This window comes from Acomys minous (assembly GCF_964271855.1).
Source record: "Acomys minous genome assembly, chromosome: 5".
NCBI classification, from domain to species: domain Eukaryota; kingdom Metazoa; phylum Chordata; class Mammalia; order Rodentia; family Muridae; genus Acomys; species Acomys minous.
This window is the reverse complement of record NC_140494.1, coordinates 127,048,013-127,073,213: the sequence shown is the minus strand read 5'-3', so window position 1 is coordinate 127,073,213 and position 25,201 is coordinate 127,048,013. Positions and strand designations below refer to the sequence as shown.

Here is a 25,201-nt window from a genome sequence, read left to right as displayed (position 1 = left end):
GAATGAAAGGGAAATACACACTTAGCCATGCACACAAATTTAAAAAAAAAATGGTTCTCACATCAGTTCTTTCATTGATCTTTCTGTAACGACTAGTCCACAAGAAAAACATAAAACATAAATGTACAGGCATTCTTCTTTACAATAAAGATACAAAGACCTAAATGCCTAGGGACATAATATTACGTTCCTCTCTAAAAAAGCTGCCTACAGACAGATAAATATGGGCAGTGTCCCAGTCACCGGCTGAGCCTCTGTGAGAGCGCTTGTGGAGTCTTACGGCTTATCTAACTGTAAGACACTTGCTCAGGACACTGAACACCGGAGCTCGTCACATAGCTATCTGAACACTCGTGAGACACACGTGTTCCAGCTCTGACAATGGCATAATAAGAACACTACCAAAACATGTATGAAGGACCACAGCCGACACGGTAATGGGCTCCCCTGTCACTGCCGAGAGAACGGCTTCAAAAACATTGTCAGAATCAGAGTGCTTTTCCGAAGAGACAGAATGAAGTTCTAAAGTTTTTTCCATCTTTTTGATGTAGTGAACACACCAGCTAAACAATGGCTGACAGCCCGTCCTCGTCAAGGACCTCCCCTTTAAAACACACGTGACATGCGCAGTGCACCCTTTGAGGCAGAAACTGCAATTACCAGGATGTGCTCCCTTGCTCCGCGGTAAGACATGCAGCAGCCGACATTCCAGTAGGCGCTCAGGCTGTCAACCTTCACAAGCTACGCAAGAAAAACAGAAGTGGTCAAGCAAAGCAACCCTCAAAGTGGACATCAGCGCTCAACAGCTGCCCTCCTGGCCACTGACGTCCTGAACTTTTTAAAAGAAAGAAAATATGCACAAATGGAGGAGGTTATATACATAAGGCTTCTTAAGTTTAGCATCTTTTAATGTTTGATTATAAATCTTAGTGAATCAGGATTCTGGGTGGGCCACATATGACTACTCTTTTTTTGTTTGTTTTGGTTTTGGTTTTGGTTTTTCAAGACAGGGTTTCTCTGTGTAGCCTTGACTGTCCTGGAATTCACTTTGTAGACCAGATTGGCCTTGAACTCATAGTGATCCACCTGCCTCTGCCTCCCTGAGTGCTGGGATTAAAGGCGTGCGCCACCACGCCTGGCCATAGGACCACTCTTGAATTGAGAAGAACAGATGCTATGTTTTAAATTGATTGTCTTAATCACTTTGTTAAATGGCCTATTTCTGAATTTAAAACAACACTCCCTGCCTTTGACAGACTGAAGTATTTCATATCTATTGAAAGTGCTGATGTGACAACCATCTCTTTTTAATGTGTTTCTGAGAACACATTTTCAGGAGATTCATCTTCATCCAGTTACCAATAGTGAAAAATTAGGCATCTAACGGACTGTTTGCTAGATAAGAAAATACAAGCTCCCTCCAGAAGTCATCACTGGCTGCCCCGGGGGGTCTGTGGGGAAGGAGCCTATGGGCAATAAGGCAGGGAAAGCTGCAGGCTGGCACCACTGCAGGGCAGCCACCATGCTTGTGAACGTGTACAGCATGGAGGCGCTCTGCCGCGAAGCACACGGTTACACGTGGCACGCAGGTTAACCAGCTCTCTTGCCTGGCCACAAATTATCCGGTCTACACCTAAGACCTCAATTGCCCCCCATCTTTCATAAAATACCCCTTGGGGTTGTGCCCAGGCCCTTCACTGACCCGCCGTGCAGATAAATGACCACAGAAAGTCATGTGGTAAAAAGCTAAATCCAAACCAGATCCCAGATTTTCCACCCCTGACTCATCTTTATTGGCAAACTACAAAGACAATGTCCTTGACGTCCGAGGCACTTTAGGCTCACGTAGGCACTCATGCTAAACACAGTTTCCCTTTAATGACCTAACCTTCCCAAGGAGCGTGTCGACCCTGTTAAACACTGAGTTTAATTAAATACCTCAGTCTGTCAAAGGCAGTGAGTGTTACTTTAAAATTCAGGAATAGGTTATTTCACAAACTGACTAAGACAGCCAATCTAAAACAACATTTATTCTTCTAAACTCAAGAGGGGCCGTATGTGGGTTACCCAGGATGTTGTTTGGCTAAAATTTAGAATAAAACAATACTGACTCCATATATGCATTTTTATGTCTGTAAGGTTAAAAATAAGCATATTACTACACTGAGAGCTCATGTCAGGGATGCCTATGGCTGCACACACAATATTGCCTGGCATGCCACTTGCTAGTTTTATCACAAGTACAAAGGTGTCCTAAATACCAGCACTTTATGTGGCCAGAAGCAGCTACCAAGAATTGGCTCATTCACTATAAACCAAATGCGCTTGTGTTTACTCACGCTTCTTCCCAAAGCTTCTGAGGGCTCAGATGTGTTACTTTTGATCTATCCTTAAAATGCACTTAAGGACATTTTTGCAGAGTTTGCATTAAAGCAACTAAATGATCACATAACGGGGCAAAGTGGACTAAGACCCCTGTCCACGCTGGCTCCGGTGGCCGGAGTCCAGTGCTGCTTCTCTGCCTACCGTCTGGGTGAACAGATCTTACCCACATAAGCGTAAAAACCGGCCCCCACTAAGAAATTCCAGAATCTTATATATGAAAAATATAATACCTTATATATGATTTTTTCTGCTTCGTTTAAAATGCATGGAGTCCAGTGTTCATTTGTAGTCTAAAAAGAAAAGAAGGTCAGCACTTATGAGGCCGCACATGTCACACAGCGCTCTAGTGTCTGTAAGCAATAACCAAGAAATTCGGAAAGAAAAGCAGCCAGCCAGATGGCTCAGTGGGTAAAACCACTGGCCACCCAGCCTACAACCTGAATTCAACCCCAGGGCCCACATGGTAAAAGGGGAAGCAGAAGATGAAACAAGTGGTCCTCTGGCTTCCACACACGTGCTATGGTACACATGTGCGCACGTGCGCGCACACACACACACACTTACACAATCATATTTTTTAAAGCTACATAGCTAATGTCTGGGAATGCTAGCTGTTTCTTTATATATTTATATGACAAAAGCAAAGAAGCAATGAAAACTAAAATTGAAGGAGCTCTAATTCAACTAGGCTCCTCTAATTAGAAAATTATTATTGGGCTACTATATGTCTGAAGTCATAGACATGAATAAAAACACAGTGTTTGTATGTACCCTGTGACAATGGTATACAGTCTTAAAAAATAATAACTGCAGTAAGGTAGGATGGAAAACACCTGAGTGTTGAAGTCACAGCACTAATGACCACTAGGGGCACTACGGAGCACAGCCTAAGAAGGACTGCCCAAGCAGAAGAGCAGCGGCTCTGAGTGGGAGTCAGACACAGAAAGCAGACAGCTCTCAACAGGCTGAGAAGCGGGTGGGGAGGGGAGGTTAAGCAGAGCCTTTTTGATTTTCGTTCTGAGGAAAAGACAAGAACGTTTAAGACTGGCATGATAGACAGGGTTCGCCTTTAACCCCAGCACTCAGGAGGCAGACGCAGGAGTTCAAGGCCAGCCTGGTCTACCTACTGAGTTCCAAGCTAGCCAGAGCTACATAATGAGACTCTGCAAAAAAAAAAAAAAGTGTTTAATTGTTTATAGGAAGATACAGAGGAAGAAAAGAAAGCTGACCTGAGGGAGAGAGAGAGAGACAGAAGCAGAAAGGAGGGAGACTCCTAGGACACAGGCTGTTCCCGGGAGGATGAGAGAAAGAAAGGTGTGCATGCAGAAGAGGCCGCAGGCTTTCCAACAGCGTCTAGACCAGTGGCTGAGGCACGACATCACTGAGACAGACAATGAGCCACACACCATAGATAGACCCAATCTCACAAAACACAGCCAGGAAGGCCACTGAGTCAGCCAGTGGGTGTGGCTCAGCCAGAGGCCTAGCTCGGTACCTGGGATAATAATACGTTACGGGGAACGAGAGGGCTGATAAACTCTAAGAAGAAAAACAAGTGACAAAGGCAAGACACTCACTCATAGGAGTTCTAAAACCGGAGATGAATTACCAGGCTGCCAAAGGGAAGCTGCACAGGCAATAAAACAGCCCAAACTCTGAGCACAACGAGCAAAGCCTGGGGGAACCACACCAGCCCAGGTAGGAGACTGCCTGCCCCAGAGCAGGTAGGAGACCGCCTGCCCCAGCTCAGCTAAGGAGACCGCCTGCCCCAGCCCAGCTAAGGAGACCACCTGCCCCAGCCCAGCTAAGTAGACCGCCTGCCCCAGCCCAGCTAAGGAGACTGCCTACCCCAGCCCAGCTAAGGAGACTGCCTGACCCAGAGCAGGTAGGAGACCGCCTACCCCAGCCAAGCTAAGGAGACCACCTGCCCCAGCCCAGCCCCAGCTAAGGAGACCACCTGCCCCAGCCCAGCCCCAGCTAAGGAGACCGCCTGCCCCAGCCCAGCTAAGGAGACTGCCTGACCCAGAGCAGATAGGAGACCGCCTACCCCAGCCAAGCTAAGGAGACCACCTGCCCCAGCCCAGCCCCAGCTAAGGAGACCGCCTGCCCCAGCCCAGCTAAGGAGACCACCTGCCCCAGCCCAGCCCCAGCTAAGGAGACCACCTGCCCCAGCCCAGCCCCAGCTAAGGAGACCGCCTGCCCCAGGGCACCCTTACGAGGAGGCTGCTAGTTCCCAGTTTTTGTTTTGCTTGTTAGACCCTCAGTTAAGTAGGATGCTGTTTATGGAGACTACTGTTAGGCTAAGTTTTCTGGACCAACGATCCCTCTGCCCTTGAGAACTCAGATTCTGGTCTTTCAGATGGTATTCTGTTTTATCAAAAGCAACATCATGCCCCCAAGCATGCTTCTTACCACTTACTTAAAACAGTTAAAAAAAAAAACACCCATTCTTCCTCCGCACACTCAGATTGTTTAAGAGATTAAAGAGAAAACAACTGGTATTATAAATATGTAATCAAAATGAGTAACTTAACATATCCCACTTACACACACTCATGCACGCACACACACTATGTCTACTCTTTGGAGATCCTACAAAGTAATACCAGGTAGGAGCTCGGCATACTACAGCCATCTGCTCCTTCCCCACATGTGCAAGGTACAGCATTCGTTTCTTCTAAATGGCTTAACATTTATTATGTGGAAACATTTTTGAAAATCAAAATAATTACTAAATATGAAAGCATCACTGAAAACGGTGAACTTGTAGAAAATGTACAGCAAGAGAATTCTTCAGAAACATAAAAGCGATTTAAAACAGCAGATTCCACAGAAAATTCAAGTAAGCCAACATTACCAGCAGACTAAATTCTCCCAACGTGACACCAAATGAAAGTGGCCTTTCTGGATCAGTGACCTACCAAAGAAGAAAGGGGGCATTAAAATACAAGGCAGTGGAAGCTTTAAAACAGACCACATTCCCCATAAGGCGTGAGCCCAGAGCACGTGGACATACAAACAACAGCAAATGGGTTCAGAGGTTGGTTTTGGTTTTGTATAACTAAAAATGATGATTTACAAAGAAGAGGCCACAAATTTGAGACAAAATTGGGGAAGACAGAAGCAACGTGTCGGAAGGGGGTGGGAGGTGGCGTGGAAACTATATGAATACAATATTTGTGTGCATAATTCTAAAAAATTTTTTTAATTTAAAATAAAATATAAACTTAATAATAAAAATAACTAATAGTCAGCAGGTAGATGCATGTCTAGGAGGAAGTCACACAGCCCACAGAACCTGCGAGGACAGGAGGGGGCCCTGACATGGACGTGTGTCCATGGGAGCACTGACAGCTCCTATGCCACTAATGCAGCTTTTCCCCAGAACTCATGTTTTCCTGCAACTAAGAAGCTCCGTAACTGTGGCCGGCAGACTCTGCCTTACATGCTTAGTAACAGGCCGCCTGTGCATGCATCACAGTGATCTACACAGAGGATGACGTCACCACTAAATAACTGCTGCAACACTTAAGATTTCCACCTTAGAAAACGTGAATGGCCTTCATAATGTTACTTCCCTGGACACTTTAAAATGCCTGGTAAGGAAAGTCTAGGTCTTGTGTTTCACTGGGGCTGTTTTGGTTTCTTGAGACAAAATCTCACTTTGTAGTCCAACCTGGTCTTGAACTTTCAATGCTCCTTTTGCAGCCAGGCTTTAGAATCTTAATAACTTAATTTCCCACATCTATTTACCCCCCAAGTCTACCCACGATAAACTGCTTCTCTACCTCTGAACTTCGGTGTGTGATGTTTACAAACGGTGTTTAGCTTGTGTCACACTGTGCATGGTGCTGTTGTCTACAACCACCGGAAGATGCTCAAAAGCCACAGACAACTGTTTGCTTGCGATGGAGGCATGAACTACTGAAAGGAACTGTAAGTGTTGTTCTACGTCATCCAGTGAAACTCCATGGTCTTGTCACACGGATACCTACCAAACAGGAAATATGTGTGCGTGCTCTGCGGTAGCTTCATGGACTTTATTTGTAATTAATACATATAAATAGTCAGTTTATATAAACATATAGTGGAGTCAGGAATGGTGGTTTGGGCCTATCATCCCTGTACAAAGACAGACAGACAGATAGATAGACAGAAAGACAGACAGACGATAGATAGATAGATAGATAGATAGATGGATAGATAGATAGACAGACAGAAAGACAGACAGATGATAGATAGATAGATAGATAGATAGATAGACAGACAGAAAGACAGACAGATGATAGATAGATAGATAGACAGACAGACAATGGATAGACAGGTGTGTATGTGATACCATGAAGAATTTTTCTCTGCGTAACTAATTTATTTCCACTTATGAGGATCACCAGCCCCAGCCATGTTGCTGGGAATGGCAGACGCCCTGTCTTCAGGCCTAACAGTGTTTCACAGAGGAAATGTTCAGTACTTTTGTTTTCCATGCACCTGCCCACTGCGTTCCAGCTGCTTCTGTACCTAGGCCAGTGTGAACAACGCTACAGGTGTCTCCTCAAGATGCTTTAGTCAGTTTGTTCGACTCTGTATCCAGAAATCAGCTGCTGGGTCTTCTGATTCGCTAATCTTACATGTTGGGGGAAAGTACTCAGCTTTCAAAGCTACTTATAATCAGCTTTAATAATAACTTATTTCCATAGTACACTTCATACATTTCTTCCTGATTTACTATAGACAAGAGCATCTGAGTTATCAAAGTTTAAGACCTCCAGGAAGCCAAAAGATGAAGTGAGCAGTAGAGGGCTCTCTTCCCCCAAACTACAAACACATCTTATTGAATGTTGTTACACAGAGAACAAGGGACGGGAACTAAAGCGTTGTCTGACAGTATTCTTCCACTACTCAAACAAGGCAAATCAACAGGAGAATCCAGGCTGACTTGCATCAAGACGGGTCTAACCCCACTGCGGGTGCTCCTGAGCGGTGCACTCCAGGCGCTAGCGAGAGGCCGTAAGTCACTGAGCACAGGCCCTGCTGCTGACTGCGGTTCCCATCAGTCACCTTTCACAACTAATTATTTTGGCAATACAAAAACAAAATTAGTTTCTTAAAGTTACATCATAACATATGCAACAAAATCCAACTAAACCACAGAGAAGAGTCAATCCATGCAGTGGTTTTACACTGTATTTATGTACACATAGCCCAGCTAACACAGCCTGGTGGAAAAGCCAAACACTGGCATATTTACAGGGGTGGCTATCTTACATTTAAATTAGGTTCAGATAATCTACAGATAGAATATCATAAGACACAGAATATCATAACACATTTAATAACCAACTTAAAATACTGAAACTACTTACGTCATCTTCATATTTAATGTGAATGTCTGTAACTTTCACTTGAACATTTTTTATTACTTGAGTTGCCAATTTTTCCAAAAATGTATCTTTTTTGGCTTCTTTGGGCTTATCTATGAAAAAGAGAAAAGCAGGAGTTCAAGTCTCACGGCCCTCACGCAGCCCGGGACCGATGGCCAGAGAGCACGAAAGGCACTACGCAGTGGAAACTACAACGGCTGCCAGGGCCCTTTCCTAGACTTAGTTTAGAGTCTGATATGCGGTTCCAACTTAAAATTCACTTTTATATTTAAACTGCACACTAATGTTCATTTTACCTCCCAAGACAGAAATCAGGGAGTATAAACAGCAGAGGTAGAGAACTGCTTGTACCTACCTTTGGAGCGATCAAGACCTTTAAAACGTTTCTTAAAATGTTTTTTGTGCTTTTTACGCTTACGTCCTTCTCAGTGGAAGCATTTTAGTGAGAAAAGGATAAAAGTCAAGTTAGCAGACAAGAGGACAGAAAAGAAAATAAGAGAATTCTTCCTGATATCAAAGCTCAGCGCAACTTACCTCCGTCTACACTGAGTGACTACTACCTCAACATCAGCACAAACTCACAAGCTTTCGTCACTAGATTAGCATTCTGCAGTAAAGAACAGCCTTTAAACTAGAGAAACGCTTGGCAGGCACAATTATATAAAATATGGATAATATATATCCATTCCCAGTGCTGCTTTAATATTTATAACAACCTATTACAGCGTCACATTACAGCTCAATGTCACCAAAATATTGGAAATGTAACAATGATGATACAAAACCTTCAGGGGCAGGTTTTGAGTGATACGTGGCATGGGAACACAGGCGGGACGGGAGGCGGGGACATGGGAACACAGGCGGGACGGGTGGCGGGGACATGGGAACACAGGCGGGACGGGTGGCGGGGACATGGGAACACAGGCGGGACGGGTGGCGGGGACATGGGAACACAGGCGGGACGGGTGGAGGGGACATGGGAACACAGGCGGGACATGTGGAGGGGACATGGGAACACAGGCGGGACATGTGGAGGGGACATGGGAACACAGGCTGGACATGTGGTGGGGACATGGGAACACAAGCGGGACGGGTGGAGGGGACATGGGAACACAGGCTGGACATGTGGAGGGGACATGGGAACACAGGCTGGACATGTGGCGGGGACATGGGAACACAGGCGGGACGGGTGGTGGGGACATGGGAACACAGGCTGGACATGTGGAGGGGACATGGGAACACAGGCTGGACATGTGGAGGGGACATGGGAACACAGGCTGGACATGTGGAGGGGACATGGGAACACAGGCTGGACATGTGGAGGGGACATGGGAACACAGGCTGGACATGTGGTGGGGACATGGGAACACAGGCGGGACGGGTGGCGGGGACATGGGAACACAGGCTGGACATGTGGAGGGGACATGGGAACACAGGCGGGATGGGTGGCGGGGACATGGGAACACAGGCGGGACATGTGGAGGGGACATGGGAACACAGGCGGGATGGGTGGCGGGGACATGGGAACACAGGTGGGACATGTGGAGGGGACATGGGAACACAGGCGGGACGGGTGGTGGGGACATGGGAACAGGGGCGGGACGGGTGGTGGGGACATGGGAACAGGGGCAGGACGGGTGGCGGGGACATGGGAACAGGGGCGGGATGGGTGGCGGGGACATGGGAACAGGGGCAGGACGGGTGGTGGGGACATGGGAACAGGGGCGGGACGGGTGGCGGGGACATGGGAACAGGGGCAGGACGGGTGGCGGGGACATGGGAACAGGGGCAGGACGGGTGGTGGGGACATGGGAACAGGGGCAGGACGGGTGGCGGGGACATGGGAACAGGGGCAGGACGGGTGGCGGGGACATGGGAACAGGGGCAGGACGGGTGGTGGGGACATGGGAACAGGGGCAGGATGGGTGGAGGGGACATGGGAACACGGGCAGGACGGGTGGCGGGGACATGGGAACAGGGGCATGACGGGTGGTGGGGACATGGGAACAGGGGCAGGACGGGTGGTGGGGACATGGGAACAGGGGCAGGACGGGTGGCGGGGACATGGGAACAGGGGCAGGACGGGTGGCGGGGACATGGGAACACGGGCAGGACGGGTGGCGGGGACATGGGAACAGGGGCATGACGGGTGGTGGGGACATGGGAACAGGGGCAGGACGGGTGGTGGGGACATGGGAACAGGGGCAGGACGGGTGGCGGGGACATGGGAACAGGGGCAGGACGGGTGGCGGGGACATGGGAACAGGGGCAGGACGGGTGGTGGGGACATGGGAACAGGGGCAGGACGGGTGGAGGGGACATGGGAACACGGGCAGGACGGGTGGCGGGGACATGGGAACAGGGGCATGACGGGTGGCGGGGACATGGGAACAGGGGCAGGACGGGTGGCGGGGACATGGGAACAGGGGCAGGATGGGTGGTGGGGACATGGGAACACGGGCGGGATGCATGGCTGGAGTGCTGATGGCCTCCCCAGACGATGATCTTCACAAACAAATCTGCTTACACATGTTGTGCAGCTCACAAAGGATCAGGGCATAAGACGTACACTACGCAGGACCCTCAGCTAGCACTAATTCCCTTAAGCTGCACCCTTCTTTTGTTTGGCATTTTCACATTAGCTCACATTCTACAAGGCTACTGCATCTAAAATACTCCTGCTCCAAATCACTTAAAGGTTCTCTGCAGCCTGGCAAATAAAGTCAAATGTGTCTGCATGGCAGAGGTCCGGCCTTTGCTGCTCCTGCCAGCCACCCATGTGTGGGAAACCGCAGAGCTGTTGTTTGGAATTCGCAAACCACACTAACGCCAGTGCCCACTGCCTCCCTGCCCACCATGCAGTAAGCGGGCCCAGGCCAACTTCTAGCTGTCTCTGTGCCATGTCCAACGCTGCTGCTGTACGACTCACCACAGCTCTGTGCAGCCCCAAGGTCTGCACCTTCACAAAATTCTAATAAACAACAAGGGCGCTGTATCTGAAGTGTTGGCCTGACTCCCAAAGACAGAGACTCATATCTAAGCAAAATACATCACATTTGTCTGTTCAAATGAATTGAAACATCTACTCATAAACACTATAACAAAATACATAAGTAAGCTGGAAATATATGTCTATGTAGTTGCAAATTCTATTTCATTTTGTTGATAATCGCAAATTGTTCTACCATGAAACTAAGACACGAACTGGGATTACAAGAATATAAACTCAGAGATCCCGGAAGAAAGCAGTTAAACACGTAACAGAAGCCAGACGGCAGCACAGACACCAGCGCTTCCTAAGGCGACGACAGTTCCTGACTCCACTCCATAAATCAAACATAGAGAAAGACTGAGGTTTCGAAGACACACCACTTGGGGCAAAGTAGGAAAACCAGCACTGTCTAGAAACCATTCCGCGCAGCTGAGTCTCCTGACCTGAACCATTAGCCCACCAGCTTCATGGGCAGGCTAGACCTGAGCCATTAGCCTACCAGCTTCACGGGCAGTCTAGACCTGAGCCATTAGCCCACCAGCTTCACGGGCAGTCTAGACCTGAGTCATTAGCCCACCAGCTTCACGGGCAGGCTAGACCTGAGCCATTAGCCCACCAGCTTCACGGGCAGTCTAGACCTGAGCCATTAGCCCACCAGCTTCACGGGCAGTCTAGACCTGAGCCATTAGCCCACCAGCTTCACGGGCAGTCTAGACCTGAACCATTAGCCTACCAGCTTCACAGGCAGGCTAGACCTGAGCCATTAGCCCGCCAGCTTCAAGGGCAGTCTAGACCTGAGCCATTAGCCCACCAGCTTCATGGGCAGTCTACACCTGAGCCATTAGCCCGCCAGCTTCAAGGGCAGTCTAGACCTGAACCATTAGCCCGCCAGCTTCATGGGCAGTCTACACCTGAGCCATTAGCCCGCCAGCTTCACGGGCAGTCTACACCTGAGCCATTAGCCCGCCAGCTTCACGGGCAGTCTAGACCTGAACCATTAGCCCGCCAGCTTCACACGGACAGTCTAGACCTGAACCATTAGCCCGCCAGCTTCACGGGCAGTCTAAACCTGAACCATTAGCCCGCCAGCTTCACGGGCAGTCTAGACCTGAACCATTAGCCCACCAGCTTCATGGGCAGTCTGGCCCCTGTTCCAACTTTAACATCAACAAGATGGGCACCATGTCAACCTTCTAAAACTGTTTTAAACCTACATGAGTGCTACACACTTATGAGATCAGTTCCTAACTAATGTAATGAAGAATAAATTTCTGACTCTTAAATACTCTAAAACAGTTATCGAAACTTTGGTTTTGGGACCCTTTAACTCACATTTAAAGCATGAACAATTTGAAGAGATTTTAAGTAACAGGCTATTATCATTCATATTTATCATGCTAGAAATATAACAGAAACTACTTCTTAATCCATCTAAAATAATATTATACCATCACTTAATTACTTATAGTTATGATATATATATATATCATATATATATCATATATATATATGAAGTCACAGTGAGAGGAATCACATGATTTTACATTTTTATAAACCCCTTTAGTATCTAGCTTAGAAGAAGATGGGTAGATTCACATGTCTGCTTCTGCCTTCAATCTGCTGGGATACGTTGTCCTGATTGAAGTACATGATGAAAATATGATTTCAAAACAGACAGGCAACTGGAAAAGGGAAGAGTGTTTTCATGGTCTTTTTGTGGGATTATGGGGAATGCACTCAAGTTTAGTAAGTAGGGCCTCTTAGTTAGATCTTTAGATCACACATAAGATATATAATCTAATTACATAGCCAAATTAAAATCAGTTGGCATCTCACACATTCCATGGCCTTCCACACACCCATAACTAACTGGTTATGTGGAAGTCATGCTGCAGTGAGCTGGGCAAAGCTTCTTCATGTTCAGTCTTGTCAATGTTTAACACAAGAGGCACATTTGCTGGAATCACCGACAGCCTCGTGGGAAAGTCCCATACTAGGCAGCTGTCAAGCCAGGGTGGCAAATGGGGGAGGAGGGCGTGTCTTAAAACTGTAATGTTTCCTGGCAGGGCGTAGTGGCGCATGCCTTTAGTCCCAGCACTCGGGAGGCGGAGGTAGGCGAATTGCTGAGTTCGAGGCCAGCCTGGTCTACAAAGTAAGTCTAGGACAGCAAAGACTACACAGAGAAAGCCTGTCTCAAAAAACAAAACAAAACAAACAAAAAAACTGTAATGTTTCCTTAAAAGCACAAAGTGTTCCTCTGTTTTGTATTGTAGCTACAGACTCAAACTTGAATGATGACAATTTGTCAATCAAGTAAAAATGGCCTGTGTCTGTAAGAGGCAACTTCAGGTGACACTCACACACCTGTACGAATACGCATCCTTGAGAGTCACCCACCTCAGCATCCTGAAATGCTTCACTCACACTTTCTCTTGGGCCTCACAAAACTCTAGAGACCTGCTCAAGAGTTAGTTTGTTAAAATTATAATTCTATTTTGTCAAGAAAAAACTTTTAGGAAATACCGGCACACTCTTTGGGGGGTGAGGACTTTGTAATGAGTGCACAGGAGCAAAGAACACATGGCTTGTGTACAGTAAGGCGTCCCTCCTTGAAGCAGGCCATGGCAGCCACCGCATTTACAAGCTATCACTTGAACACCAGCACATGAATTTCAACTCAGTGAAGAATTAAATGCTTTAATATTGTTATAAAAACAGCTCTGCCAGGGGCTGGAGAGAAGGCTCAGAGGTTAAGAGTACTTGCTGCTCTTCCAGAGGTCATGAGTTCAATTCCCAGCAACCACATGGTAGCTCACAACCATCTATAATGAGATCTGATGCCCTCTTCTGACATGCAGGTGAAACACTGTATACATAATAACAAATCAGTAAATCTTTTAAAAAGAAAAAAAATCAGCTCTGCCTTTCTGAGACTCGCTGCTCTAAAGTTTAAACAACAAAGTGAACATGAATTCAAGGAAGAGTATGCACTCGGAAACTGAAAGGGCGGCTGTTGTAAGGGACACATTAGCTCTTAGCTAAGGGAGTGAAGATGACGCCATCATCAAATGACCTCCTCTCTCTGCTCCGTGAGCCTCACTCTAGCCAGGATTACTTTAAAATCGAAAAGAAGAAAGGTACTAAATCAGCCAGGGCTTCCTTCATTGTGACTCTGCTGGCTTTTAACAGGGCCCGGTGACTGTGTACAGTACGGGGATGGGTCACCGGCATTCACCTATAACCTCCCAGGCAGATTCTTCCTAGAAGGACCAGAAAACACTGGCACCAGTGACAACAGAGAGCGGGTTCACTACAGCCTGTAAAATGGCACCCTGAGCCCTCAGATCCCCCATGCTATCCTCTGTGCTGATCAGAGAAACAAATTAGCAGTTAGCCATGCTTGCTGCCCAGTAGATTTGTAAAATGAGAAACTGTTCTCAAGGCAATTCCACCTCATGCTGTGACTCTGCCATGCAAATTCCCCCCACGGGCAGAGTGACCACATCATTAAAGAAGTTTTACTTCGTAAGAATTCTAACATGGCGCTCGCTGTTGGAGATCTGGGGTGCAGACCCACTTACCACTCCGTCACAGCGAATCTAAAGTGTGATTAAATTAACACTAAAAATTCCTGGAGAGTTCTAACACCATAACAATTTGCTTAAAATATGTACACGTCCAAGTGCACAAAGGATTGCCACTCTAGCCCGTGCGTGTGTGTTTGTGCAGCTTCAGGTCCCGACACACGGCACAGGACAGCGTGCTAGAGAAGATACCACAGTCGGGAGGGCAGGAGAGGCGTGCAGAGGTCCCTCCCTGGGGCTCTGAATGAAGTATACACATAGATTCCATCTCACTGCTTCTTACAAATTTGCAACTCTCTGCTGTAAGCCAGAGAAGGCACTCAGTCAGGAAGCACTAATACTGTCTTAAAAAAAAGAAAGTAAGGCCAAGGGAGGATGGATTCCAGCCATCTGCAGATATGAGAGCTCCACAGGGGCAGTGAACTATGCTTGCTCGCTCATGAACACCTAGCTCCCAGCATACAGTTTGCCAGAAGACACTCACAGAGTCGGTGACTGATTGAATGGCTGCAGGGGAGGGAAAAGCAAGGGGTGGTGAGGGTGTGAGCATGAATTAAATACATGTCGGTGACTGACTGAAAGGCTGCAGGGGAGGGAAAAGGCGAGGGTGGTGAGGGTGTGAGCATGAATTACATTTCCATATTTCTCAGAGGATGGCACAACACTGAATGGACTCCCCTTGAAGCTCAGGCACAGATAGGAGCATCACTTTCCTGACGTTAGGTATAATTAACCATGCATACGCACCAGGCTTGACGTCCTTGTAAAGCAAGCTTTCCAAGCCATACATGAACTCCCCCGAGTGTGCTCCTGCATCCCACGGCAGCAGTAACCGAAAGGCAAAGCGCCGTCAGACACCGTTAGTTTTGCATGGGAAACGCACCCAAACTTAACTCAGAAACCCCGTGACAGGACTAGGGGAGAGTCAGTGATGGTAAAACCGCCCACTCCTAAGGAAACACCCCCAGTGAGACCAGGATCACGCTTTCAACATACAAACCATATTTTCACGTCAAGATAAAAATTCTTCATCATGAAAGTCATAACAATCAAATTGGGCAAAGCAGGTAAAGAGCACTGGCTGCTCAGGTCTCACTGTAACCTTTCACTTTTCAAATGCAACACAATCTGCACTCAGGTTCTCTCCCTACCTGCCATTTTGCCCGTTTTCATTAAGTGGAATGGCTAGACAGCGCCCTCTCCCACTTACCTCCCATATGAAGTACAGCTCAGACTGCAAGAAAAAAAATTATCAACTCCCCACTCCTCCGCTGGCTAGAGAATAAAGTTAATTTTTTGCATTGGGTAACTATTAAGAGAGTTCATTCACAGAAAACTCTTTGATGAGCATCTGGTACATAATAAATACTCAATAAATGCCATTCACTGTCTTAGTAGTAGTTGTCCTCATCAGCACCATCCTGTCACTTAAATCTCTTTCAATTGATCTCAACTTAGTTTCCCACATTTACATGCAACTCCAATCTCTCAAACCCCTCAAGTGCCCGCCGTTCCCAAGGTGCTCCGTGGTTTCCTACCCGGTCTCCCCACCTGCAGTGCGCTCCCCACCCCTTCCACATTCACAGAACCAACTAAGGCACACACTTAACACTGTCACCTCATTCTGAACTCTGAAACACTTTGCTGAGCCTCTTTGGTGGGACTTAACACTTTGTCCTGTTGGTCATTAAACAAATGCCTCAACTGTCCAACTCAAATGAAATGCTTGATCAGAGTTCCATTTTCAACAACATTTAAGGACACAGCAGTTCAAAATTACCCAGAAGCTAGCACATCCAGCCTGCAAAATCATAATCCTGAACCTTCTTAATACTGCACTTTGAGTTTTTATTGTTTGTCTGGTTGGTAGTTTTGGGAGGCTGCAGATTTCGGGGGGCAGGGAGGGGAGGAGGACTTTGTTCGTGTGTGGGGGTGAGTGGGGGGGGTGCGTATTTGGTTTTTGAGACAGGTCTATAGGCCAGGAGGCTGGCCTCAAACTCGCCTGCCTCATCCTCCTGCGTGCTAGGATTGCAGGTGTGAACTGCTACTTCCAGATCTGGAATACGTTATTCTAAACCTAGACATTTCTAGCATTCAGCCTTGGGAGAATTTTCAGTCACACTGAAAGCTGCTAGCTGTGTCCAGCAAACACAGCAGGGAGCGGAAGAACAGGCAAGGAAGCCATGAAGGAGTCAACTCAACAGAGGAATAAGAGACAGGCTCAGCAAAACTACATGTGCAGACCCCAAACCCAAGTACAATTCAGACCATGTGGGCACTGGGGGTGAGGCTCAGTAGCAGGGCTCCTGTCTCCTGTGTGGCAGGCTGGGCTCGCTTATGCAGCACTAAAAACATAAAGCAGGAAATAGAAACAATTCAGAAAGAAAACAAAATAATAATAATAAGAAGAAGAAGAAGAAGAAGAAGAAGAAGAAGAAGAATAACTATTATTATTAATAATAATAATAATATTATTATTAATAGTAACAACAAGGCATACATAGTGAGGACAGGAACAGGAATTAAAGCAGCTGGAAAAGACCTGAAAACCCACCAATTCCACCGTGGAAAACTTACACTCAAGTGTGCAGCCTACATTTACACAACAGATTAAACAAAGAACGAAAAGAAGTTTCTGCAAGTCAAGAAAAGCAAGTGATGAGGTGGCAAGGAAATCATTCTGTCGTTAGGGGTCAGCACAGCATGAGGAGCTGCTAAGGGCGCAGCAGTAGGGAGGATGAGAACCGATGACTTAGGGGATATATTCAGCGTACACAAAAAGCCTTACAAGAAGATGATGTGCATCCACAGAAACTAGGAAAGAACATCTACGGTGCAGTCAAGACGATGAAACAGGAAAATAATCTCTCAGCACATTTCTCAATTTCCAAATTCATCTACCTTACAGAACCAGTAATGAGAAGACAGAATTTCACTTTCTGAATTTTAAATACATTCCAACAAATCCTAAGGTTTATCACCCAAAAACTGGCCGTGTTTGCACAGACCTAACAGATGCGATGCAGGACTAGCTCCCCAGGTGTTCACCCTCCACAGAGAAACCACGAGTCTCCACCAGACCCAAGAGAGTGGGCTAAAGTATCATTATACCAATGTACCCATCAACCACCAGAACACCTTTCTTACAGAGGATTGAAAGTGCCAGATTACTTTTTAAGCAATTACAGTAGTCCTGCCAAAAAGAGGACTTTGGAGATTTCACAAAGGGTAACATATTAATTACATATGTGAGTATAAATGTATATTATATGTCACAGTACCTACAGATGCCACTATGCCTAGATGAATATATGCATGGGGGTATATGCACACATGCATGTGTGTGTGCCTGTGTGCACATGTGTGCATGTGTGTGTATGCTAACATATGTAAATTAAGAAAATAAACTTCTTCTGGAAATTATATGGGAAGAAATGCAATTCTCCTACTTCCAAGTGTCACATCTCACTCTTACTGAACTATTTCTATACAGTCCAATAGGACAAAACTGACTTTTAAACACCCTGCTGGACAGCCATCAGGAAGCCCCATTATGTTCTACCTTGCACACAGAAGCAACACAAAGAAAACTCTCCCTAAAGGTGCAGATACTTAAGTTCCAGTAGAAAGATTAAACATAAAGTGTTAGAGAAAAAAGGAAGAAAAAAAAAGTTTTCTTCCATTATGGTGGCCTCTGTATTATGACTAGCATTAGGAACTCCTAGTAAAGAGGCAGCATTTCTGCATAAGAAAAACATACTTGGGACAAGAAAGGGGCTGGGGAGAGTGATCAGGAACCTCAGGGCTGGAGAGAGTGATCAGGAACCTCGGGGCTGGGCAGAGTGATCGGGAACCTCGGGGCTGGGCAGAGTGATCAGGAACCTCGGGGCTGGGCAGAGTGATCAGGAACCTCGGGGCTGGGCAGAGTGATCGGGAACCTCGGGGCTGGGCAGAGTGATCGGGAACCTCGGGGCTGGGCAGAGTGATCAGGAACCTCGGGGCTGGGGAGAGTGATCGGGAACCTCGGGGCTGGAGAGAGTGATCGGGAACCTCGGGGCTGGGCAGAGTGATCAGGAACCTCGGGGCTGGGCAGAGTGATCAGGAACCTCGGGGCTGGAGAGAGTGATCAGGAACCTCGGGGCTGGAGAGAGTGATCAGGAACCTCGGGGCTGGAGAGAGTGATCAGGAACCTCGGGGCTGGGCAGAGTGATCAGGAACCTCGGGGCTGGAGAGAGTGATCGGGAACCTCGGGGCTGGGCAGAGTGATCAGGAACCTCGGGGCTGGAGAGAGTGATCGGGAACCTCGGGGCTGGAGAGAGTGATCAGGAACCTCGGGGCTGGAGAGAGTGATCGGGAACCTCGGGGCTGGGCAGAGTGATCGGGAACCTCAGGGCTGGGCAGAGTGATCAGGAACCTCGGGGCTGGAGAGAGTGATCGGGAACCTCGGGGCTGGAGAGAGTGATCGGGAACCTCGGGGCTGGGCAGAGTGATCAGGAACCTCGGGGCTGGGGAGAGTGATCGGGAACCTCGGGGCTGGAGAGAGTGATCGGGAACCTCGGGGCTGGGCAGAGTGATCAGGAACCTCGGGGCTGGGGAGAGTGATCGGGAACCTCGGGGCTGGAGAGAGTGATCAGGAACCTCGGGGCTGGGGAGAGTGATCGGGAACCTCGGGGCTGGGCAGAGTGATCAGGAACCTCGGGGCTGGAGAGAGTGATCGGGAACCTCGGGGCTGGAGAGAGTGATCAGGAACCTCGGGGCTGGGCAGAGTGATCAGGAACCTCGGGGCTGGGGAGAGTGATCGGGAACCTCGGGGCTGGGCAGAGTGATCAGGAACCTCGGGGCTGGAGAGAGTGATCGGGAACCTCGGGGCTGGAGAGAGTGATCAGGAACCTCGGGGCTGGGCAGAGTGATCAGGAACCTCGGGGCTGGAGAGAGTGATCGGGAACCTCGGGGCTGGAGAGAGTGATCAGGAACCTCGGGGCTGGGCAGAGTGATCAGGAACCTCGGGGCTGGGGAGAGTGATCGGGAACCTCGGGGCTGGAGAGAGTGATCAGGAACCTCGGGGCTGGGGAGAGTGATCGGGAACCTCGGGGCTGGAGAGAGTGATCAGGAACCTCGGGGCTGGAGAGAGTGATCGGGAACCTCGGGGCTGGGGAGAGTGATCAGGAACCTCGGGGCTGGGCAGAGTGATCAGGGACCTCGGGGCTGGGGAGAGTGATCGGGAACCTCGGGGCTGGAGAGAGTGATCAGGAACCTGGGGGCTGGGCAGAGTGATCAGGAACCTCGGGGCTGGGCAGAGTGATCAGGAACCTCGGGGCTGGGGAGAGTGATCAGGAACCTCAGGGCTGGGCAGAGTGATCAGGAACCTCGGGGCTGGGGAGAGTGATCAGGAACCTCGGGGCTGGGGAGAGTGATCGGGAACCTCGGGGCTGGGGAGAGTGATCGGGAACCTCAGGGCTGGGGAGAGTGATCGGGAACCTCAGGGCTGGGGAGAGTGATCGGGAACCTCGGGGCTGGGGAGAGTGATCAGGAACCTCGGGGCTGGGGAGAGTGATCAGGAACCTCGGGGCTGGACAGAGTGATCGGGAACCTCGGGGCTGGGGAGAGTGATCGGGAACCTGGGGCCTGGAGAGAGTGATCAGGAACCTCGGGGCTGGAGAGAGTGATCGGGAACCTCGGGGCTGGGGAGAGTGATCGGGAACCTCGGGGCTGGGGAGAGTGATCGGGAACCTGGGGCCTGGGGAGAGTGATCGGGAACCTCGGGGCTGGGCAGAGTGATCGGGAACCTCGGGGCTGGGGAGAGTGATCGGGAACCTCGGGGCTGGAGAGAGTGATCAGGAACCTCGGGGCTGGGGAGAGTGATCGGGAACCTGGGGCCTGGGGAGAGTGATCGGGAACCTCGGGGCTGGGGAGAGTGATCGGGAACCTCGGGGCTGGAGAGAGTGATCGGGAACCTCGGGGCTGGGGAGAGTGATCGGGAACCTGGGGCCTGGGGAGAGTGATCGGGAACCTCGGGGCTGGGCAGAGTGATCGGGAACCTCGGGGCTGGGGAGAGTGATCGGGAACCTGGGGCCTGGAGAGAGTGATCAGGAACCTCGGGGCTGGGGAGAGTGATCGGGAACCTCGGGGCTGGAGAGAGTGATCGGGAACCTCGGGGCTGGGGAGAGTGATCGGGAACCTGGGGCCTGGGGAGAGTGATCGGGAACCTCGGGGCTGGGCAGAGTGATCGGGAACCTCGGGGCTGGGGAGAGTGATCGGGAACCTCGGGGCTGGGCAGAGTGATCGGGAACCTTGGGGCTGGAGAGAGTGATCGGGAACCTCGGGGCTGGGCAGAGTGATCGGGAACCTCGGGGCTGGGGAGAGTGATCGGGAACCTCGGGGCTGGGGAGAGTGATCGGGAACCTCGGGGCTGGGCAGAGTGATCGGGAACCTCGGGGCTGGGCAGAGTGATCGGGAACCTCGGGGCTAGAGAGAGTGATCAGGAACCTCGGGGCTGGGCAGAGTGATCGGGAACCTCGGGGCTGGGGAGAGTGATCAGGAACCTCGGGGCTGGGGAGAGTGATCGGGAACCTCGGGGCTGGGGAGAGTGATCAGGAACCTCGGGGCTGGGCAGAGTGATCGGGAACCTCGGGGCTGGGGAGAGTGATCGGGAACCTCGGGGCTGGGGAGAGTGATCGGGAACCTCGGGGCTGGGGAGAGTGATCGGGAACCTCGGGGCTGGGGAGAGTGATCGGGAACCTCGGGGCTGGGGAGAGTGATCGGGAACCTGGGGGCCGGTGCTGCTTCCCAACTCCTCCATGGAGGTGTCCTATGTGGCCCACACGCCTACACTGCTGGTCATGGCGTCTACCACCTCAACAGCAGCAGCCAGATCTGAACAACCACACTCAGCTCAAGGAGGCATTTTAAAATAGCGTCTCACTGCTGCAGGTTGGCAGGGCCACGGAAAGAGGCCTCCCTCGGGTGGGACTGCAACTCAAGTCATTTCTCCGCTAACATTTGCCCTGTCTTTTTCTGTTTTGTTTGCAGGGGAAAAAGGGGGGGGGGGAGAAGAAGTTGCATACACAGCGTGAAACAATAAAAATTCACACATATCCGCTTATTTGTAAGAGACTCTCTATCTGGCGTCATCATCAAGATCCCTACACACACCACCCAATGACTCAAAAACAGGGCAAAACACCAATAAACTGTACCTCGGTCAGAAACCAAAGTACCACTCGACTGTAAAGTGGTGAACAGGTTGGAATCGGGAAGCGCTGCCTGTCAATCATCACACTACAGACTAATAACGTTTCCATCTACTTCATTCTGTCCTGGCTCTAGAAATCAACGCCAAAATCACAATGTCACATAACTAATGTCTCAGATCAAAACAGAAATTACTGAGGATGTTGAAACCTGAAGAAAAAGCTTGTTTTGAAATTGTTTTCAAAATTGAAAATTAACTCATGAAGAGATGGGGAAATAGTATCACAGCAGTGAGTAGCGCCTGGCCACATCTGTACTGTGACAGACAACCCTTGCCATCTTACAAACACCCAGGGAAAATGAATTCACACAAAACACATACACCTCAATGTTATTCAAAACAGAATAAGATAATCACCAGACAAAAGCAATCGATCCTCAATGTTAATCACTGAAATACTTCTAATCAGTATTCTCAGATTTGAAAAAAGGGTTTAGTCTTTGGAACTGGGCTTAAGAAAGTCTATGAAAGCTGGTGTAGTGGCACACTTTTACTCCCAACACTCAGGAGGCAGAGACAGGAGGAACTCTGTGAGTTCAAGACCAGCCTGGTCTACAGAGAGAGTTTCAGGACAGCCAGGGTGACACAGAGAAACAAATAAATAAATACATAGTCTATGAAATGGCACTAAATATGTCTAGATACTTAAAATAAGCCTATCGTACCTTTCTCTGCTGCTTTTTGAAGGGCTTCTTCAATTCGGGAAAGTTCCCTCTGTTTAATATCCTGCAAGGATTTCTCTTCTTTCTCAGGATCATACTTAATACCTAAAAACATACAGTTAATTCTCACAAAAAGAAATGAAATCAGCAGACAAATGGGGAACTTTAACCTTGTTACAATCATATGTTAACACTGTTCTTTATAAGTCAAAAACCACTTCTGCGAAGATTAACCTTACAAAGGCTTTACACATAGACAATTCCTATTTGTGTGTAAAGCCTCACAAAGGAAAAAAGAAAGGAACTAGGAGGAGGAAGGTGGCTAAAACAGTGAAGCCGGAAAAGCTGGATAGGTACCTGAGAGAAAAGCAGAAGACAGAAAGTATGTCGGAGTACTGACGGCCACTGCCTGAGTGGGGAAACGTTATTATCTATAAAAATGACGGAAAGGTGCTAGAGATCAGTGGTTCAGAGCGGCTGCTGTTCCTGCAGAGGACCCAAGTTCAGTTCCCAGCACCCACGTCCGGCAGCTCACAACTCCAGTTCCAGAAGACATGATACGCTCTTCCTGCCTCCAGGGGCACCTGCACACGTACGGTGAGTCTCACTACACATAAATAAAAAATAAATCTTTAAAAGAAAGAAAAGTGTGGGGGGTAGTGGCGCACACCTTTAATCCCAGCACTCGGGAGGCTGGTGGGTCTCAAAGTTCAAGGCCACATTTATCTACGGCGTGAGTTCAGAAGAGCCAGGGCTACACTACCTCAAAGACAGACAGACAGAAAGAAAGAAGGAAGGAAGGAAGGAAGGAAGGAAGGAAGGAAGGAAGGAAGGAAGGAAAGAAAGAGAGAGAAAGAAAGAAGAAGTCAAGCCAATGCTGTGGATTTACTGTGGTAACTGCTAAGAACTCTAGAAAAAACAAACTCTCTCTCTGCATTATGGTTGAGAAACCGGGAGTAATTGTTCCCAAAGCATTTAAATTTTGTCATGTTGTCCATTTTAGCAGAAAACAGTAATAACTAAAGATATTAAGCTTCAGTATTTCAAAATATTATAGCTAAAATATTGTGGTTTCTAAGGAAAAAACTACCTGTTACATATGCTTGAAATAACAGTTGTTTAAGATCAAAAGCCGCAAGATGCAGGAAAAGTTTCCAGTCTTGAAGTATGTAAATTAACATATTGGTACACTTTAAATTGCTTCAATTCATCTGTCAAGTGCATCTCAACTTTTAAACAGCTTCAGATACAAAGTAATTACTCACGGGAAATAAGCTTAAAATAGACTGACTTTACTGTCTTCATCAACAGGAAAGCATTCTGCACACAAACAGCATGCATGGTAAGTGCACATGCACTACCCTGTGCACGTATGGTCGGCCTCCTGCATACGCTCTATCGTGCACGTATGGTCAGCCTCCTGCATGCGCTCTACTGTGCACGTATGGTCAGCCTCCTGCATGCGCTCTACCGTGCACGTATGGTCAGCCTCCTGCATGCGCTCTACCGTGCACGTATGGTCAGCCTCCTGCATACGCTCTACCATGCACGTATGGTCGGCCTCCTGCATGCACTCTACCGTGCACGTATGGTCGGCCTCCAGCTTCCTCGCTGTATTAGAACACTCCACAGGAGCAGTTTCACTGCACTGTGACGTCACTGAATGATTACAACAGAGGACACTTACTTGCTCCAGGGACCACGAGCAGGTACAGTCCTTCAAGTGTGGCAACCACTGCTTCTCCATAAAGGTTTTTCCAAGGAATCTTCAAAGTTAGTTTATCTAAAGAAACATAATTTCCATCTTAAAGCCATCTACAACTGCTAAAGAAGATACAAAGAAGTTTCTCATTTCCCACAAAAAGTACAAAACTTGCCAGGCATTTAGTATGTTTGTCACTCAGGGGAAAAAAGGGGGGTAGGGGAATCAATATTTAAAATGTGTATGTTATATCCCCCAAGCTTTACAATAATTACATTAGCTTTCTCAAAGCCCTGAAATAAATCAAACGGTGATCATTGCAGTTTGGAAAAGGAAAAGGCAGCTCAGTGTCACTGATCATCTACGCCCAGCCACGTCATCAATGAAGATGCTGGACCCAGAGCTCCATGCTGGACAGAGCAGGAGACTGCACAGCTCTTCCGGCCTCACTAACAAGCAAATCAACCAGAGCCTCTGTACACTCTGTCAGTGGCATCTACACAGCCTCTGTAAACACTGTCTGTGGCATCCACACAGCCTCTGTAAACACTGTCTGTGGCATCCACACAGCCTCTGTAAACACTGCCTGTCTGTGCAAACAGGAACCAAAGCAGGAGAGAAGTCCCATCTCTTCTTCATGAATGTGGGCAACAGGTCGAACAGCTATGAAGGAAGAGGCCGGATCTGAAGGCGAGGCACGCCGCTTCCAGCTCAGCGTTAGCTACCTTATGTTGCCGATGCCACAGGACTCAGGTCTGTTACCTTCCGAATGTGTACTTACAAACCACTCAGAAGCAGAACACACTTTGTCTCCTACAAACAACGGTTTTAAGCCGAGCGTGGTGGTGCACGCCTGTAATGCCAGCAGCTGGGAGAGGGAGGCAGGAGGAGCAGGAGTGCAAAGCCAACCTCACCGTGCAAAAAGCGCAAGGTCAACCTAAGGACGTTCAGAAACAAGCCCGTAAAAACGCTCACTCTTCACAACGAACTATGGCTCTAATATTAGTAGCGCACTGGGTGTTATATGAGGAGAAGGCCGTGCGGGGCAGAAGAGAGAGCAAATCTGAATTCTGAGACAGGCAAAGCCATTTGGGGCACCTTTTCGTTTCTCTTTATGCTTTTCCTACTCTGCAGGACGGCTCTTCCCGAGGCCACAGACAGCTAATGTCCCACTCAGTTGCCATATAATTCTGTCCTAATGCTTTTTACTCCTGAAGTAAAGTTTCCCATGTTCCAAAAATAA

The 25,201-nt window shown here is 48.5% G+C and overlaps 1 protein-coding gene across 6 annotated transcripts in view; it reads right to left on the bottom strand.

Annotated features, from left to right (window-relative positions):
* VPS13C (vacuolar protein sorting 13 homolog C) overlaps positions 1-25,201 on the bottom strand; it is a 164,056-nt gene that overhangs the window by 119,632 nt on the left and 19,223 nt on the right. For 4 of the 6 annotated variants that reach the window (XR_014779095.1, XM_084781224.1, XM_084781225.1 and 1 more), the window contains exons 4-11: positions 23,944-24,039; positions 22,260-22,361; positions 15,090-15,152; positions 8,122-8,187; positions 7,749-7,858; positions 5,243-5,302; positions 2,616-2,675; positions 661-741 (exon numbers count right to left, since the gene is read on the bottom strand). Coding sequence is in view for 5 of the 6 variants with exons in the window: in XM_084781224.1 (XP_084637350.1) it covers positions 661-741; positions 2,616-2,675; positions 5,243-5,302; positions 7,749-7,858; positions 8,122-8,187; positions 15,090-15,152; positions 22,260-22,361; positions 23,944-24,039 (638 nt within the window). In the remaining variant the exon portion in view is untranslated. The remainder of the gene's footprint in view (positions 1-660; positions 742-2,615; positions 2,676-5,242; positions 5,303-7,748; positions 7,859-8,121; positions 8,188-15,089; positions 15,153-22,259; positions 22,362-23,943; positions 24,040-25,201) is intronic. The other 2 variants (XM_084781226.1, XM_084781227.1) reach the window with 1 other exon arrangement.